Source organism: Rhamphochromis sp. 'chilingali' (genome assembly GCF_963969265.1).
Source record: "Rhamphochromis sp. 'chilingali' genome assembly, chromosome: 2".
NCBI classification, from domain to species: Eukaryota; Metazoa; Chordata; class Actinopteri; order Cichliformes; family Cichlidae; genus Rhamphochromis; species Rhamphochromis sp. 'chilingali'.
Window position 1 is genome coordinate 41,281,474 of NC_137930.1, and position 17,467 is coordinate 41,298,940.

The following is a 17,467-nucleotide window of genomic DNA, read 5'->3' on the forward strand; positions in this document are numbered from 1 at the left end:
GGCTGTAGCAGCTGAAACTCGAGCAGCTGTGCATCAGCAGGAGGATCACAGCGAGGCTCCCCAGGGCTCTCCAGGCCCGCATACCGCCGCTCAGTCGTAACCACAGAGGCTGCCTCCCACTGCAGCCCGCGTCGTGAACCCGGTGACCCCGAGGACCCCGAGGACCGGGACCAGACACATATGTCTAACTCTACACGGTCGTGGGTGTGTGCTGAGCTTCCAGAGCGTCTCGGTGAGGAGGAAATCCCTCTTTTGTTTCCAAGGAAGTGGAGTGTGTGCTGTGTGTGAAGGAGGGTGAAGTGTGGCCGAGAGACGCTCAATAACGAGCTGCGCTCTGAGAAAGCAGCCACTTCCTCTGGCACAAGCAGGCTCACTCAGTGAGGACGAGAGGCTTAATCTGAGTTATGTTAGATGATGAACACATGTTCACTACTGTGTTAGCATATCCTCACAAGCACAGCTTTAACACACACACACAAGGACTCTTAAATATTTATCGATTATTTATTGAACATTCGATGAATCGGTGTGATTCTGTCAACAGGCTCAGGACCAGCTGTGTGTGTGTGTGTGTGTGTGTGTGTGTGTGTGTGTGTGTGTGTGTGTGTGTGTGTGTGTGTGTGTGTGTGTGTGTGTGAGTGGCTGCCTGCGTGTGCGTGTGTGTGTGTGTGTGTGTGTGTGTGTGTGTGTGTGTGTGAGTGAGTGAGTGTCTGCTTGTGTGTGTTCTAAGTGATAAAATTATTATTATAATAATCCAGTGATTAAGAAAAGGATGAAATCAAAAACAACAGGAGCTGCTCAGCTTTGCATGATTCACAGTTCAAAATAATTCTTCTTTGCATTATTCTGCACCTTCAAACAAGAAGCAAAAATTCTGAGTGAAATGCAAAGTCATAGATTATTAATTTATGCATGCATGCTTCATATAAACTGAATGTATACAAGCCAACATTAAATGTATGGTTTCACTACTACAGGTAATTTTACATGCTGAGCATCTCTGTGATAAGCTGAGTGTTTGGATCACTGCAGCCTCACTGGGACTCCTGAACACACACTGAACTCAGTATTCAACACTCTGCTCGTGGTTAACATCACACAGTATTAACGTGTCCAGTCAAAGTCGGGAATTTTGAGCGATTCGCCTGTAGTCAGAAGGATGCAGACGGAGGGATATGTGTGGTTCAGAGTCCTGTTTGGGAGTTTAAACTATTTAAAGAAGAGAAGAATCCCAGCATGCGTTGTTAAGTCTCCTCAGAGTGTGTGTGTGTGTGTGTGTGTGTGTGTGTGTGTGTGTGTGTGTGTGTGTGTGTGTGTGTGTGTGTGTGTGTGTGTGTGTGTCCAGACTCAGGGATGTGTTTATGATGGAAACAGGCTCTTTGTCTTTAATGAGAGCTGATTTAACAGAGGCAGCCTGTCATTAACGTGAAGGTAGTCTCTGTGAGGCCTCTGTATCACTCACATACTCAGTGTGTCTCTGCTTGGTCCTCAGACTTCCTCTGCAGAGAGCTGCTGTAATCTCAACATGCATGACCGTAATCTGCATGGTGCGAGGAGGGGGGACAAAGAGAGCCTAGAAAATGAGGAAAAAACAAACAAAAAGACAGAGGGGGAGGGGAAGGGGTGGGGGCAGTGGGGCCACCATGCTGCTCTCCACAGGGAGCACAGCAGAACTGTGAGTGGGCAGTAATGAGTGTGTTCAGTTTTTTGGGATGGGATAGTACATGCCTCCTGCTCTGCTTCATCAGCACAGACAGACAGGCTGGAAACAATAATCAGCTCCTCAGCCCGGCTCTGCTGATGATAGCTTATTTTCTTTTTCCCATCAAACCCGAAGCTCCAAACCGGCCCTAAACGCATCCCAACGTTTCACAAACACACGCGCAGCGCTCGGGCCAAAACGGTTCTGCCTTCTAGAACCACAACCCATCACTGTGCTCATGTGCAGCAGAAACTGATACCGGACAGACGGTATCGGTGTGCCAGCTGTTTTTACCTCGTTTCCTCCAATCCAGAGCCAGATCCACACGATCCCACTGAAACAGAGACCTGTGAGCTGCAGCTCCTCTTCCGTCCAGCAGAGACAGCAGTGAGTCCGTCCCAATAGACTCCTAATTTTAAAGCATTTATACAACTTGTGCCATTCACCAATTTATTATTCCTACACTCACCTGTTTAAATTGGATTAAGGCTTAAAGTTTGCATTACTACAGCCGTGGCCCCTTTGGCAGGTTGATGGTGACACAGGTGGCTCTAGCTGCTAGCTGTCTGCTAACTGGACCTCTGGACCATGTTTGTGGCTCTCGGAGCCTTTTGGAGCATTTTTAATGACATCATGAGGCCAATAAAATGGCTGCTGTGAAGTTACTGTACTAACAGACCATCCAAGAGCTCCCGCTGGGCTCATAACACTTTTATATATGTGGGGGCGACATTTGGACAGGTACAGCTCTAATTAACAGACTTTCACTCATCCAACCCGGATTTCAGACTCTCTGGAAAGTCTGCTCCCAATATTGTTTATACAGATACCTGCTGAGATGAAGACAGCAGACAGCTAGCAGCCACAGCCGCCTGTGTCTGTAGTATTAAATGTTTGTAGTTTTTGTCCGCAAATAATCACTACCTTTTGATTAGCCTTGTCTCATGCTTTCGTGCTTTGTGGTAGATCTTTGTTCTGTCTTCACTGAGATATTTGAATGCTAATCAATAAAAATCAAATCAAAATCAAAATCAAACTACTACCTGAGCGGGACATAAAGTGGATATGGAGACTTCAACATAAAAGTTTTGCCTTATGAAAGATGTTAACTGCAACCCTGACTTTTACTTTGAAGGTGAACTTTCTCTATTTCCAGTTTACATCCCATTTTTTACAGTTTTGCTACTACTTAGGTAGTAGTTAGTGAATATTGGCAGACAAACAAGAAAAATATATTTTTGAGACTCAAAATGTGGTCTTAGTATTGGGGTTATGATATGAAAACAAGTGTGTGTGTATATGTATGTTTGCTGTAAACGCGTTTATTTCTGCTGTAAATGTCGGACACGTTAACACGGGAGTGTATTGGGGCTGACCCGCCGCTGGCGCCCCTGCTGGCCGCTGGAGGAGCTGCAGAGTGCGGAATTTGAGGCCCGGGGTCTGTGCTCGGCATCTGCGGTGGAAGTGTGTCCCGTTTCAGTCCGTGAGGGCACAAAGTGTCGAACTGCTCCTTTAAACTCTGAAAGTCTCCTTTTCTCCGTGTGAACTCCTCCTCCTCTGCGCGCAGATAGGATCAACCTGTTGTGCCTGATCCGGGATCAGCTCAGCCCGCGGCCCCGTGCACCCGGCTCCGGTGAACTGATCCGGGGCCAGTGCAGGTCCCCTGCTCCTCCAGCCTCCACCCCCGCAGTCTTTTCCTTCCACTCCACTTGAGTGCAGCCCGTCTCCGTTCCCACGCCTCCAGTGATCGTCTTGAATCAGCAAACTGCGCGATATGCGGAAACGAGCAGAGTAAAACCGCAGCGGTGTGCGGAATTATGCACGTTTCAGAGCGGACTAACGATGCAGGGATCACCGTGGGCAGGCCTTCCACTTTCTCCGCTGGAGCAGTAACTGCACACAGGGGGACATGAACTTTTCGGGCTTGCTTATTAAGATGTCGACGGTCCGTCCGTGAAGGATTTAAAATTCTAGTTTCATGTTTGGTGGGACGGGGTGTTTTAAAATCATTGAAGCATCTGTGGCTGAGACTTTGCTTTTGTAAGGAGGTTTTTCTTGGAGGAGCTCGGCTGAAGGAGGACCGCGCTCCTCAGGAATTCGACGCCTGAAGCTGAAGTGTCCGTGAACGCCGCACGGAGCTAGCTAGCATGTAAGCTAGCTGTTGGGGGAGTTTTCTGTTTATTTAACGGTTTAAACGGATAGAAAAAGCCGTTAAGTTGGCGTTAACGCTGACTTTGAGGAGGTCCCGCACAGTTGACCTTAGCTAACTACTTTCCTGGGAGAGGGCTTCGGTGTTCCGGGACTTTTGTGTACTAACTGCGAGTTAGCCCTTAAGTCGCTTCTAGTGTTAGCCGTCGTTAGCGTCCAGCCATGCCGCAGCTGAGCCGGGAGGACGGCGACGACCTGGGAGCCAGCGACGAGCTCATCGCCTTCAAAGACGAAGGTGAGCAGGAGGAGAAGCGCAACGTGTCCGCCGAGCGAGATCTGGACGACGTCAAGTCCTCCCTGGTCAACGAGTCAGAGACCAACAGCAGCTCGGACTCAGAGGTGAGTCAAAGCGGGGCCACAGCGGGGCAGCCGGGACCCCAGCGGGCTATCGGCGCTGTGTTTACCCTCCCCGTGTGCTCCTCTGTGCAGGCAGACCGGCGCCCCGAGCCCCGTCCAGGTGTGGTGAGCAGGGGCAGGCAGAGCCAGCTGAGCGAGGAAGGTAAGAGCCACAGTGCTGCTTTATGAAGTTTATGAGCCCGCTGGGAGGGAGATGGTCTCCAGCAGCAGAACACCTGGACACGGAGCTCTGTGTACCTGAGACCAGGTGAAACCTCCAAGAGACACACCTGTAAGAGTCCAGGTGTTTCTGGGTACTTTATTGACATAATCCTCTATTGTCATTTAGATTTGTTTTATTTCTAGCCCTATTTTACACCCATGTTTCTGTATTTGTAAACATGTCTGACCTTTCTTATTAATATTTTAAGCACATTTTTTCTGCATTTAAAGGATAATGCCACATTTATGTTTACATTATTTATATAAATATTTCTGGGTGTCTCAGAGAGCTATTAGCAGTTATATTTACAAACACTTATTATGTTTATTTGCTATATATTTTAGTTCATTGCAAATATTTTGACTGTTTTAATTGTTTTAGAAAATTTTATTGGGTTAATGTAATTTCTTGGACAACTTGACTTGTCTTCATGTATTTGCTCCTGACTTTGTTGGAATCTTATTTTAATTATATTGAGTGTGTTTCATGTCTTTTAGACATTTAAGTACATTTGGAATGTAACATTTTATATTAAATGTAATGTAATATATACAAAATAATAAATATTAATATTAATTAAAATTATTGTTTTATATTTAAATATTAATATTATTTCTCATGCATATTTCTGTCATATAATGTTTGTTTATTTTTTTTAAATATTAATCATTTTGGGGGGGTTTAAATTTTTGCTACAAATATTCAGTATTTTATATCTCTCTCATTGGCTCTTTTAGAACACTTTATTTATTTTAATTAGATATTTTAGTAATGATAAATTACTTAAAAGAAATTTTTCATTAGCTTGATTTAAATTTTGTTTTTGGCATTGATTTATTTTAGCCGACATTTTTGTGCTTACACGTGTAAGCTTCCTGCTTCCAGCAGTGCGGTGAAGTCAGAGGGTGTTTGGCGTCGTAAATTCCTGATCTTAATCAGAATGAGGGTTTCACTGGAGATGCAGCTGATTAATAATCTGATTCAGGTCTTGGGCTGTAAAAGCTGAACTGAATGTGAGCCTGAACTTGAACTGGTCTCAGGTCAGCGTGCACTGTTGATCCTTTTTATCTATTTCTCAGCTCTGAGGAAGCAGCAGCGTGATGGAGGCGTCCTCCAGCCCTCGCCCTACGTCGGGTACCCGTTCTTCATGTTCCCTGACCTCGGGAACCTCTGCAGCCCGTACCTCGCCAATGGAGCCCTGACGGCAGGTGCCCGAACGGTAAGACGCAGACACAGAGATGCTGAAAGTGTTTTTTCATTTGGCTTTCATTTTTCATTTTCATTCAGATTTTAATTACATTTTTTTTTTTTTTTGATTTTTGTCAATGCTATCTGAAAAACATAAAATGTTATCTATAGAATTTTAAATTTTATTATTGAATTTTTTAAATAGATTTTCTGTTTTTCAAATATTTTATCAATTTGAGGATTTTTATTTTTGTTTATTTATTTATTTACTTTTTTAGGTGATTTATTTTTAGATGTGTACTTACAGTTGGTACAGCTCAGTCACGCTCATGCACATGAAGCCATTCACGTGACACACTTTAACACGACAGAAGGCCGCAGCAGAGACGAAAATCACGCTGACTCACCTGAAGGCTGCGTGCACGAGCGTGTGTGTGCGCGCGCGTGTGTGGTTGGGCAGGTCGAGCTCAGTGACGAGCTGCAGATTAGCTGCTGTAGCTTGGGGTTGGCGAGCTGGGATTAGAGGTTAATGCAGTGTGACGGTGAGGGGCTCTGATCTGAAGGCTGCTCTTGGGTAGAGGCGGGGCTTAAAGCAAACCGTGGTTACAGAGCAAAGTGGATGATGACGAGAAGGTGGTTTTACGGTTGTTCAGCCTGATCTGGAAGTTTGTGATGCGGTTTAAAAAGAGTCGATATGACAGACTGGAGGAAAGATGGATGCTGTTTTAGGGACCACTGTGTTGGGAGGGCAGAGTTGTCCAGTTGTTATCCTGGCACCAGAGGTGGAGGATGATTGGTGCCACTCCCTGAGGTTGTCACAAATAAATCATTTTCCCCCTGAGGCCACATTTCATGTCAGTTTTACAGCCGAGTATTCCCAGGAACCCAGGTCTGGGGTTTCTTTCCTTCTCCTGTGTGTTTAAAGTCTGAAAGCTCTCAGGTGGGTTTGTTATTGTTATCATTACCCGAGAGCTGGTTAGCTAAGTCGCAGTTCGGCCTCCGGCTACTGAAACGTCTTTTGACAGAAACACTGAGAAAAGAGCATCAGGATAAAACTGACTCCGCAGTGGATTTCAGGTTCAGAAAAATTTCATTTTTGTAATTTCTCTTCAAATTATTTTACATGTGTGATAACCAAAAGTGGGTTATGTTCATTGTTGAGATTACACAAGACAGCAAAGGAAGCCTTTATGCAGCTGCTGAAAGACCAGAGCCGGGTCCAGGTGTCGGGTACGAGCCACACCTGCAGTCTGGTGATGCTGCTCAGGTGTGAAAGAGCACAGGTATCTCTGCTCTGCTCACAGTTCAGACCTCCTGCACCCCTCTCAGGCTACGTCCACACTAGCACAGATAGATTTGAAAACAGCGTTTTCGTCTGAAAACGCTCCGCGTCTACACTTGCGTTTTCAGTCGTTTTCACAGAGTTGTGCGTCCACATTGAAACGGCCCAAAACGCTTATGTTCCAGTCCTGCGCATTCGCAAAAGTGAGTGAGAATTAAAGAATTTGAAGAAAAGCTACCTGGAGCATGTACAAACTGATATTAATCTTTTTTTAGGGCTGTCAAAATTGAGAGCAATCAAAGCAACTGCTGTATAATGCCCTCCGCTATCTTTGTTTAGTTGGTCACATGACTAAAATGCGTCATCGTTTTAGAAAGTCTGCGTTTTCCAGTGTCCACACTGCGACTGGACAGCTCCGTTTTGAAATGTATGCGTTTTCGAGAGCGTTTTCAAAACGCTGCATTTTTCCTTGAGGAAAACGCCGTCTCAGTGTGGACAGGAGGCCGAAACGGAGAGAAAACGATGCGTTTTCAAACAAAAACGCATTAGTGTGGACATAGCCTCAGTGTTTTGGAGGAGCAGGAGGAGGAGGTGTGCCTGGCAGTCTGAGGGCGGGTCAGAGGCTGTCATTAATCGGGCACTGCAAACATGCGCATGTGCACACACACACACACACACACACACACACACACACACACTGCATACATAGACACTGCAAATACACTAGCTTCAAGGATCTGAAAGAAGGTGTGTGTGTGTGTGCGTGTGTGTGTGTGTGTGTGTGTGTGTGTGTGTGTGTGTGTGTGTGTGGGGCGTAATTTGAGCGTGTCAGTCCTGTTTTTTGGTAACACGTGCATGTTGATACATGCGAATATCTCCATTTAAAGCTGCCCACACACTCAGGCCCTTTGCAGGTTAGTGCATAGACTGTATACAAAAGATTGATGGGGCACTGTGACATCATCATTGGTGTTTAAACTGGTGATTTATAAACACCACCTGGCAGACACAGGACACGCTGGAGAGATTATATCTCTCAGCTGGCCTGGGAACGCCTTGGTGTTCTCCCGGACAAGCTGGAGGAGGTGGCTGGGGAGAGGGAGGTCTGGGCTTTCTCTGCTTGTGCTGTTGTGCTGCTGCCCACGCAACTGGTCCCGGATAAGCAGAAGAGGATGGATGGATTTATAAACACGTGACAGGAGAGCAGGTTTGGAAGCATGTTCATGTCTGCTGTACTGTCTTGATGATGTTCAGTCAGCCAGTCCCAAAAAAGTGAATGTGTTCATCTACACATGAATTTTCAGTCACTCATCCAAGTGACCAATCATTTCTCCCAAAGTTGGACATTTCAGTGTGGGCCTCGCCTGCTGGCCGTCAGAGGAACTGCAGCTTTCCGACTTTAATCTTTTAGCCTGAGGTTACAGCTGGTTCTCCACCTGCTCTGTGGGGTGGTGTCTGAATGTCTGCATAGAAGCCTCTGCAGAACAGAAAACAACACGATGATTATATTTTTATTATATCTATATTTTTGTGTGAGCTTTGGATTTAATCCCAACTTGAACCAGTTTAACCAGTCTGATGTGCTGTTTTCAGTGTCTCTGTTTTGAGTTGAATCTCAGACCTGTGGGGACACGCTGGTGAAGTGTTGGTGATTCTTATTTTACACACAGAGCTTCTCGTCTGTTTGCAGTGCTGTAATCAGCATCTGACTGATTGGCTGAGATGGCTTGCAGTCAGTCACACCTGAGCTGTAGTGAATGGAAGCAGGAGGACCGAGGGGGCTGGGCTTTAAAAGGTTGTTGATAAAGCCGGCCGTGTGTGTGTGTGTGTGTGTGTGTGTGTGTGTGTTTAGTTAAAGTTGGTCCCTCTCAGCAGGCCAGACAGTCCCACAGCTCCTTTGTTTTCCTTCATATTGTCTGCAGAGTCTTAAAATACCAGGAGGACAACCTGTTTAAACACCCTCACACACAGAGGGACACACACACTAACACACAGTCACACACACACAGTTCTGCTTTCTTCACTGTGTTCCTGTACACAGAACAGAAACAGTTTATTCCCAAACGTGGAGGAAACAGGAAGTTCTTGCTGCTCGCTGCAGATCTGGGTCAGACTGATGGTTCATGACACACGCTCTGACATCATCAAACTGAAGGCGTCTCCTTCATCTGATCCCGAGGCAGAACCCGGACCATCAGGACCAGAACAGGAAGACAAGGCAGCAGCTTGATAGGTGTCTTCACCTCCCAGACTCAGATCAGCAGTCAGGGTGGACTGCTCCTCCCAACCTCGCCCTCCAGGAAACGAAGGCCATTACATCCATAAGAAAAGACCACAGCACCATGGTTCTGCTTCAGCCAATCATCGCTCCAGAATAACCTCCAACAGCTGGACAGCGAAAACCACCTCGACCACAATCACTGCCTCCTCCATCCCACAGCACGGTGTAGGTGGACCCCCAGAGACCTACAGAAAGGAGCTCCATTCAGGCTGGAATTGCAGGTTGAGGTGGAGCATCTTCAGGACCCTAAAAGCAGCTGGATGACTAAGCAACTGACGCAGCTGAGCTGTGGACGTAAGTCAGGCCAAACATGTCTGCTGTGCGCCGTGAGCCAACGCTTCTGAATCCACCCAGGGCATCCTGCCACCATCAGCACGCCTCTTTTTCACTCAGGGTTACGCAGCACTACTTCCCTGAGAGGGGGAGGGGTCTGCTTTGTTTATTTTGGAGTGCCTCGGTAACCCTGAGGTTGGACTCTGGAAGGAAGCTGCCGTCATTCTTCTACCCGGAGATCGCAGCAAGTCATGGAGATGTTCAGACTCTACTGCTCTGGCTAGTCTGCAACAGAAAGTCCTACTCAGTAACTTCCTGTTATGTTATGACACTGCCTACCACTAGGTGTTGCACCGCTCTGTGTAAACAAGCGAGGCGGAAAGTGAGACGATGCAAAGGAAGTCATCTCACTGCAGTGTGTGTGTGTGTGTTTACATGCTTGTTACAGAGCGTGGGAGCAGATAAGAGCTGTGTTCTTATTGGTGGTTCATGGTGTTTTGTGGACTTTGAGCACGTACTGCTCACCTGCTCAGGTGCTTGGTGGTGATGTCACTGCAGTCCAGAAGGCACATCAGTCACAGTGGTCCTGTGGTTAAGGGTCAGGGATCACAGCTGATTGGAGGACTGAGCACCTGGGGTCTGTTTACATTTGATAAAGTGAGGGGGATGGGGGTGTGAGTTTGTGGAAGGGGTGGGGTCAGAACAACTTTGGTTTAGATCTAATCTGTCCCTCTTCTTCCTCCTGTGTAAGCCAGGTCATTGCACATTATCAGCATTCACCTGAACATCCAGGTGGGTCAGAGTGTTTCAGTGCAGCTGTTAAAGTAAAGATGCACCGTGTGTGTTCAGAGCCCGGACACACACACACTTTGGTGCCGCTGCAGCAGTGAGTTTGTTCATCCTGATGTGAGGAAACGAGGTGTCCAGATGGTGTAATATGACTTCCTGTGAGCTGTTCTCCTGCAGACATGAACCTGATCTGTGAACGTGTTCTTGGACACACGTGTTGAAGCTTCACTTGGATGAAAACAGAAGTGGGAGTGTCGGGTTCTCCCTGTGTGGCGTTGCTCAGACGAGGCTTAGGTGAAACGTGTCTGAGCAGCTTTCGTTCCAGCATTGATGGAGTTTGGTCAGTTATGACAGAGCTGCTGGAACACGCGGTGCTCAGCCAGCTTAGCTAAAGTCTGCAAAAGTCTGACCTTTCAGTTCCTCCACCAATAAGTTTGCTTCGTTTTCATAAGATGGGAGACCTCGGTGATGAGTTTACATTTCACGGTGAGTTTGAGGCCGGAGGCTGCTCCTGTGGGCGTTCTGTGGATTAGTCCGACCTGCTGGGAGTAAACTCAGACGTGGCCTTCAGCAAAGACTTTATTAGGCTGAGGAAGATGATTTCCTTCGGGCTTTAATCCCTTCATCCAGATTTGTGTCAGTGCTGGGATTACTGGTAAATATTGCAGAGAAATCATGACCAACGTGTGTGTGTGTGTGTGTGTGTGTGTGTGTGTGTGTGTGTGTGTGTGTGTGTGTGTGTGTGTGTGTGTGTGTGTGTGTGTGTGTGTGTGTGTGTGTGTGTGTGTGTGTGTGTGTGTGTGTGTGTGTCCACAGTACCTGCCCTTTCAGTGGCCGCTGCTCGACGTCCCAGGAAGAGCATCCGTCAGAGACACAGCAACTCCCTCACACCTGGTAAGAGCTTAGAGATGAAACTAACATCAGCTCCGTCCTGATTGGTTCTCAGGCAGGTGGAGGATGATGTTTCTCCAGTTTATCATGTTGTCATGGAGATAGTCACTGATTCAACATGTGAGGTTAAAACAAGCCGGACTGTGCTCCTTCTCATCCTCACCATCACCACGCTGTAAATCAGGGCGATGTGCACAGCCTCTTATGGAGAGTGCACTTATTTATTTACTGCCCCGATCAGCTGCTCGGCCTTTGTAGTTGTAGTGCGCCCTCTGGTGGACAAACACAGCCATTTCATCCATCTCTTCTTCACTTCTTTGAGTTTCATTCTTCTGATGTTGCAGTTTTAATGATATCCTGGTGGATCTGCATACAGAAGAGCCGTCAGAAAGCTTTAATCCGATCATTCTGTTCTTCCAGCTCTGCGCTAATCCCGCTAACTGCTTCCCTGTTACTGAGTCACCCTCACATAGCAGTATTACAGTAATGTCACAGGTAGAGTCAGACCAAGGCCTGGGTCGGGGAGTCGCCCTGAAGCATCAGTAACACGAAGAGCTGTTTATAAGAAAATAATCTGTCCTTCCTCTGATACAATAATCCAGAACCCTGAGATTATAATCTCATATTCATCTTTGCCTCTTAGCTGCTGTCTCTGTCCATTTGCAGTCCAGCAGTGTGCCGATAGTGCAGCATCCCCACGTGTCCCACCTCCACCCACTGCTGTCCTATAGCCCCGAGGCCTTCTCCCCACCGAGGACCTCACCTGGCTTCTCTCCTGAAGCAGGTAAGCGGCATCCCTGCCTCCATCTTTAATCCTGTGGGCATGATGGTGAAGCTGAAGCATGAAGCTGAGTTGTCTCTGCAGCAGGGGTGTCCCGGTCTCCTCACGCCTCCTGCTACCCGGTCTCCCCCGGAGCCATGCCTCAGATCCCACACCCTCTGGGATGGCTGTGAGTACCACACACACACACACAAACACACACATACACACACACACGGTTCAGGGTTTCCATGGTAATCTCACAATTACATCACAGCCCTCAGAGGAAACAATGATGCTGTTTCTGAGGGCAGAGAAAAAAACTCAGTCACATGGAAGCACAGAGGAAATGTACTGAAGTACCACTGCTGACATGGATCACTGATGCTCTGCAGTGACCCTTTCAGCCAATCAGAGCTGAGCTCTTCTGGCACAGTTATGAATGAGGAAGCGACAGAGCGAGTGCGAGGAGCTGAACTTTCTGTTTGTTGATCCAGTTCAACCTGAAGGCTCCCACCGACCAGGAAGTCATAAAAACACGGCATCACGACGATTCATGTGAAACCTGCCGTACCTGTACAATCAGCTGCTGAATAACACAGGCTCGTGTTTACCTAAAACTGGGTAAAAGCTGGAGAATCAGAGCAATGCTTCCAGGAAAAGCCCCGGCCTTAAACACTGAGGGGACACGCCCACCTCCTCGGCCGTCCTCATCGGCAGATCCAGTCGTGGGGCTGGCGAGAGGTTTCTGCACACGTTACACGGTTGTCAGCTAACAAGAAGTCCTCACATCTGCTCGTGTTTCTGTCTGCAGGCAGGGCCAGCATATGTACCCCATGGCCGGGGGCTTCTCGCCGGCAGCACTCGCCATGAACGCCTCCATGTCGAGGTAAGTGACCGAGACTAAACACGCCGTTTTGATGCTCATGTGTATTTTGAATCAGCTCCACCTGCTCACTGCGGCTGAAGTGAAGCGTGATCCTCGCACCTTATCGCCTCATGTCAGAGTTCCTCGTATTACTCCTCAGGCTTCAGGACACCTTGAGGGATCACGATGTTGTGTTAGCAAAGTAAAAGCTTTACATTTCGAGTCAGTTTGGATTATTGTGGGTTTATTTTGTTAAAATGACAAATAAACAAAATAAAACAAAACCTAAAGAAAAAAAATCCAGATTCATATTTTAAAAACAGGTGAGCCAGGCCAGTTTTCTCACATTGTTGAAAGTGTTATAGCTCAAGCTGATTTAATTAACATATATTATCCTGGACTCTTCAGGGCAAAGTAGGTGTTAAAATAAACATGTCCATATTTAATGCAGTTTCTTGTTTTTTGTGGTATTCAAAATATGTGGTTCATATTTCCTCAGTTCAGCATGAAAGTTAATGGAAAATAGCATTTTCTTTGTTGTCGTCTCATTTTCTATTCTGCGTGCTTTATTTCACTGTTGGAATTCAACAATATACCAACTGTATACCATTCATAAACCATTCTGTCTGTGTGACGCTTTTATTAGTACATGCTCAGATATGGGACGTAGCAGCACTCCTTGAATTGTTGCTTTGTTAATGATCCAGTAGTATTTAACCTTTCCCTGTTCTGTTCAGTCTGGTGTCGAGCAGCTTCTCTCCTCGCTTGGTGCCCACCCCTCAGTTGTCCGTCCCCCACCCCGCCATCGTCCGCACCAGAGTCAAGCAGGAGCCTGAAAGTGATAGCTGCGACGAAGGCGGGGCCAGCAGCGTTCAGCCAAGGTAAAAATAAATGGCCTCACAGTTTAATTCCAGCAGCTGCTCCTCCCACCCATTTTGTCACCAAGGTTACGCTCACCCGTCTCACGCCTGTGTCCCCACAGGAAGGCGACGCCTGAAACAAAGCGCGAGGGCGACGAGGACAAAAAGCTGCACATAAAGAAGCCGCTGAACGCCTTTATGCTGTACATGAGGGAGGAGCGGCCCAAAGTGGTCGCCATGTGCAAAGTGAAGGAGAGCTCGTCCATCAACCAGATCCTCGGACAGAGGGTACTGCACCAGGGGGCGGAGCTTAATTTTTAGTCTAATGTCTTTACGCATTTTAACGTTCCAGACACATTTTATTCACATATTCATGTTCAAATATTCATGTTTTCATATTTACATTTATTTCACATTTAAAATGTAAAATGATTGACAGCTGTGATGTTTTCAGAATAAATCAAGTTTTTATTCTTGATTCATAAATCAAGACAATTATGAATAAAATAAATTTTAATAATTAAGTTGTCATTTGGACAGAAAGTTGGAGGTCAGAGGTCACTCTTAGTGACATTATGGAGAAAGTGATGTCAGGTGTAGCGTCATAAAGCCGTCGGGATGAATTGAAGAAACTGAAGTTCAGAAAGGATCAAATCAGTTTCATGTTTGAGATTTAAACTTTATCAAAATTACATAAAGGAAAGTTGTAAGATTCTCTGAATCATCAAACATTCAAAGTTATGATGAAATCATTTCATCACAGCTAAAATAATGGTAAAGTCATGTGATGAGGTAGATTGTCCCTTCTTGATCCTACTTCCTGTTAAAAGAGGGTTCTTCCTCCTCACTGTGGCCGAGTCCTGCAGGGCTGTAAATAAATATAAGTATATATAAATAAGTTTAGATTGAATCTGATTGGTGGGTTGTTTGTTTGTTTGTTTGTTTTCCGTGTTCGTGGATTCGTCATTTTTCACGTGTGTGCTGTGTTTTTTCCGTCCTCAGTGGCACTCACTGACGAAGGACGAGCAGGCCAAATACTACGAGCTGGCACGCCAAGAGAGGCTCCTGCACTCCAAGCTTTACCCCGGCTGGTCGGCCAGAGACAACTATGTGAGTATAAAAGTCGCGTGATCATGTGTCACATGTTCGTGTCAGCTGACGTGCTCACGGCTCGTTTCCTGCAGGGGAAGAAGAGGAAGAGGGCGAGGATGGAGATGAAGCTCGAAGGTGAGGCAATGTTTGCTGTTTTCTTTGTGACGATGTAGAAAATGTCACAATGATGTCACTTTTGTGCGTCTGCTCCTCAGTTGCCGCGGCGGCACCGTCAGACAACTTCCCCCCGCAGCTGAAGAGGCCTCGTGTCTCCGTGGGAGCCGAGGACCCACCGCCGCCTCCACCGCACACACAGACTGCACACGCGCGCCATCACCTGACGCAGCCGCACACCGTCTCTCACCTGACACACACCCACCTGTCACAGGCGAGCCCCGCCTCCTCCTTGGACTCTCCCGCGACTCCCACCACGTCGCTGGCCTCGCCCGCTGCCCCGGCGCCGACGCACACGGAGCACACACACTCGTCGTCCTTCAGTGGGCACACGTCACCGTACCCCGAGCAGCTGCAGCCGCTCTCCCTTACCACCAAGCCCCAGCGGCCACCACTGTCCCTGAACCGCGCCACCATCACCACGGGCCCCTCCACGCCCTCCTCCAACACCGCCTCGTCCCCTCCACAACGGCCCCCTCCTCTACGCTCTCAGCCTTTCCTGGCCCCGCCTCCTACCTCTTCGAGCTCTCACGGTGCCTTAACTCAGCAGCTCCGAAGAACCAATCAGCCGTGACGAACGGCGTGAGAAAAATATAAATTCTGACCTCGTTTTTACCGCCACTGTTTTTTATGCTCTTTTCTATCCGTGTCATGTTTGTACGAGAATAAAAGGACGTGTAATTGGTCAATATTTGACTGCACCTCGGACTCCAAGGAACTATTTTTACACTTTTTCAGGAAGTAACGTGAGGGGGCGGGGCTTAGTTTGTTTAACATGCTTTTTTTACCTGGTAGTTTTGAGTGTAAACAGATTTCCTGTTTCCTCCTCTTTGTCAATAAACCTTCACTCAGCTCTCACCTGAAGTTTCAGAGCTCTCTGTGTGCAGCGTCCGACAGGCTCTGACTCTGGGGTCAAAGATCATCATCGAAACATCACGCCCCATTGTTTTTATCTCGTTTACTGTTTGCAGCAGATTATCCGAGTCCCTATGGAATCAGAGTCAGGAATATTTTGAAAGAATCAAGCCTAGATAATGTCCGACATTGACGTCATGAATTATAAAGAAAACGAGCTTCATCTCTGAGACTAAACAAGAAAAATAAAGGTGCACACATACACGGTACTTTACTACACGCAGGCTTTTTCTTTGTTGCTTCCAGAGTTTCAGTGTTTTATGTGTAGACGAAGGAAAAAGAAAACTTGGCCTCTGTGCTGTGTTTTTGGATCAAGCTGAATTATTTGTTGGATATGGTTATGTCACCACCTACTGCTCTGTCCAGCTCCACAGACCTTGAGGTTATTTTTTTGTTTTGGTTTTATGAGGACAAAAACATTTTCCAAAACTAATTTGGGAAAAATAATAAACTCGTGTACATGTGGTCATAGCCTTGATTCCACTGACGTTAATGTCTTGGAAAGATTTAGGAAAAAGGTTTTGAGAAACACTCAGCAAAAGAAAATATACTTGGAAAATCCAACATTTAAATACAGAAATTTATCACAAAAAAGGGCGACTCTCTCAGGAAGTAACGGTGAGGGGGCCCCAATAATCTGTGCCACATTTTAACAGTGGCTGTTAAAGTGTGGCAGGTAACAAAAAAGGTAGATTAAAGTCATCAAAAGTTAAAACCTTGGATAATGTGTAGAGATGATCCAAGTTTTCCTTGTAAAATTATAATCTGTACAGAAACTCAAATTTAAAGAGCTCTGCTGTGTTCTGAGATTAAAGTCATTAAAACATTAACATATCTGTAACTGCGTTCACAGGAAGGTAAAAAAGGTCCTGAATGTTCTTTAGAAGTGTGGCTCCTCTCCGTGAGGTTGTAAGGAAAAACATGGACCCTTCCTGAAGGTAAGATTCCTGAAAATCCGTGTTTGGTTAGAGGTGGGCAGCATATCGATACCAACACTGGTGCCAGTATCGGATCCATGCTTTGTTTCTCAAAGTCCAGTATGTATCCCACCGCCCACCCATACCTACATTGTCTTCTGCAGGTCATGGTCATGGGGGTGGGGCGTGAACCAATCACTTACATTCACACCTACATGCATTTAGAATCACCAATTAACCCAACCACACTGTATCCCACTGAGCTGTGTTAAATTAATGTTTTAATCTTTTTATGAAAGAATAAACGTCAGTCGTTTACAGTCTTTAGCACATTTAAACAACAGACGCTGGCCTTTAAAAACGGGCACATTTACACCCCAGCTCTACAAAACACAGCATCAATATGTAAGAAAACTGTTAACTAATCATCATAAGTAGTAAAAATCACAATGCTGTCGTTGTTTAGTGTTAATTAAAATGTGTTCAGAATTTGGCAAATGTAAAAGAAAAAAAAAGCTCATAAATAATGACACACTGCTCTCCCCTACATCAGCTGGTTAAAAGTATTAGAACCAGAAATACTGCTCTTAGTTTGCTTGGTATTGGATCAATACCAATGTTTGCAGTGTTGCACAGCACTTCCAGATTCAAAAGCTCAACCAGGAGTCCAGTCATGAATACCTGAACCTGCTGGACTGAAACCAACCA

At 46.4% G+C, this 17,467-nt stretch overlaps 1 protein-coding gene across 1 annotated transcript; it reads left to right on the forward strand.

The window, feature by feature from the left end:
* Window positions 1–761: 761 nt before the first annotated feature.
* On the forward strand, window positions 762–16,063 carry LOC308388048 (transcription factor 7-like 1-B). Its single transcript, XM_080868521.1, has 12 exons — window positions 762–4,249; window positions 4,340–4,409; window positions 5,549–5,688; window positions 11,099–11,176; window positions 11,840–11,957; window positions 12,039–12,123; window positions 12,748–12,822; window positions 13,539–13,682; window positions 13,784–13,949; window positions 14,664–14,771; window positions 14,846–14,888; window positions 14,969–16,063. Exons 1-12 carry the CDS (start codon window positions 4,073–4,075, stop codon window positions 15,499–15,501), a joined length of 1,737 nt encoding a protein of 578 aa, XP_080724647.1. The 5' UTR covers window positions 762–4,072; the 3' UTR covers window positions 15,502–16,063.
* Window positions 16,064–17,467: the final 1,404 nt, after the last annotated feature.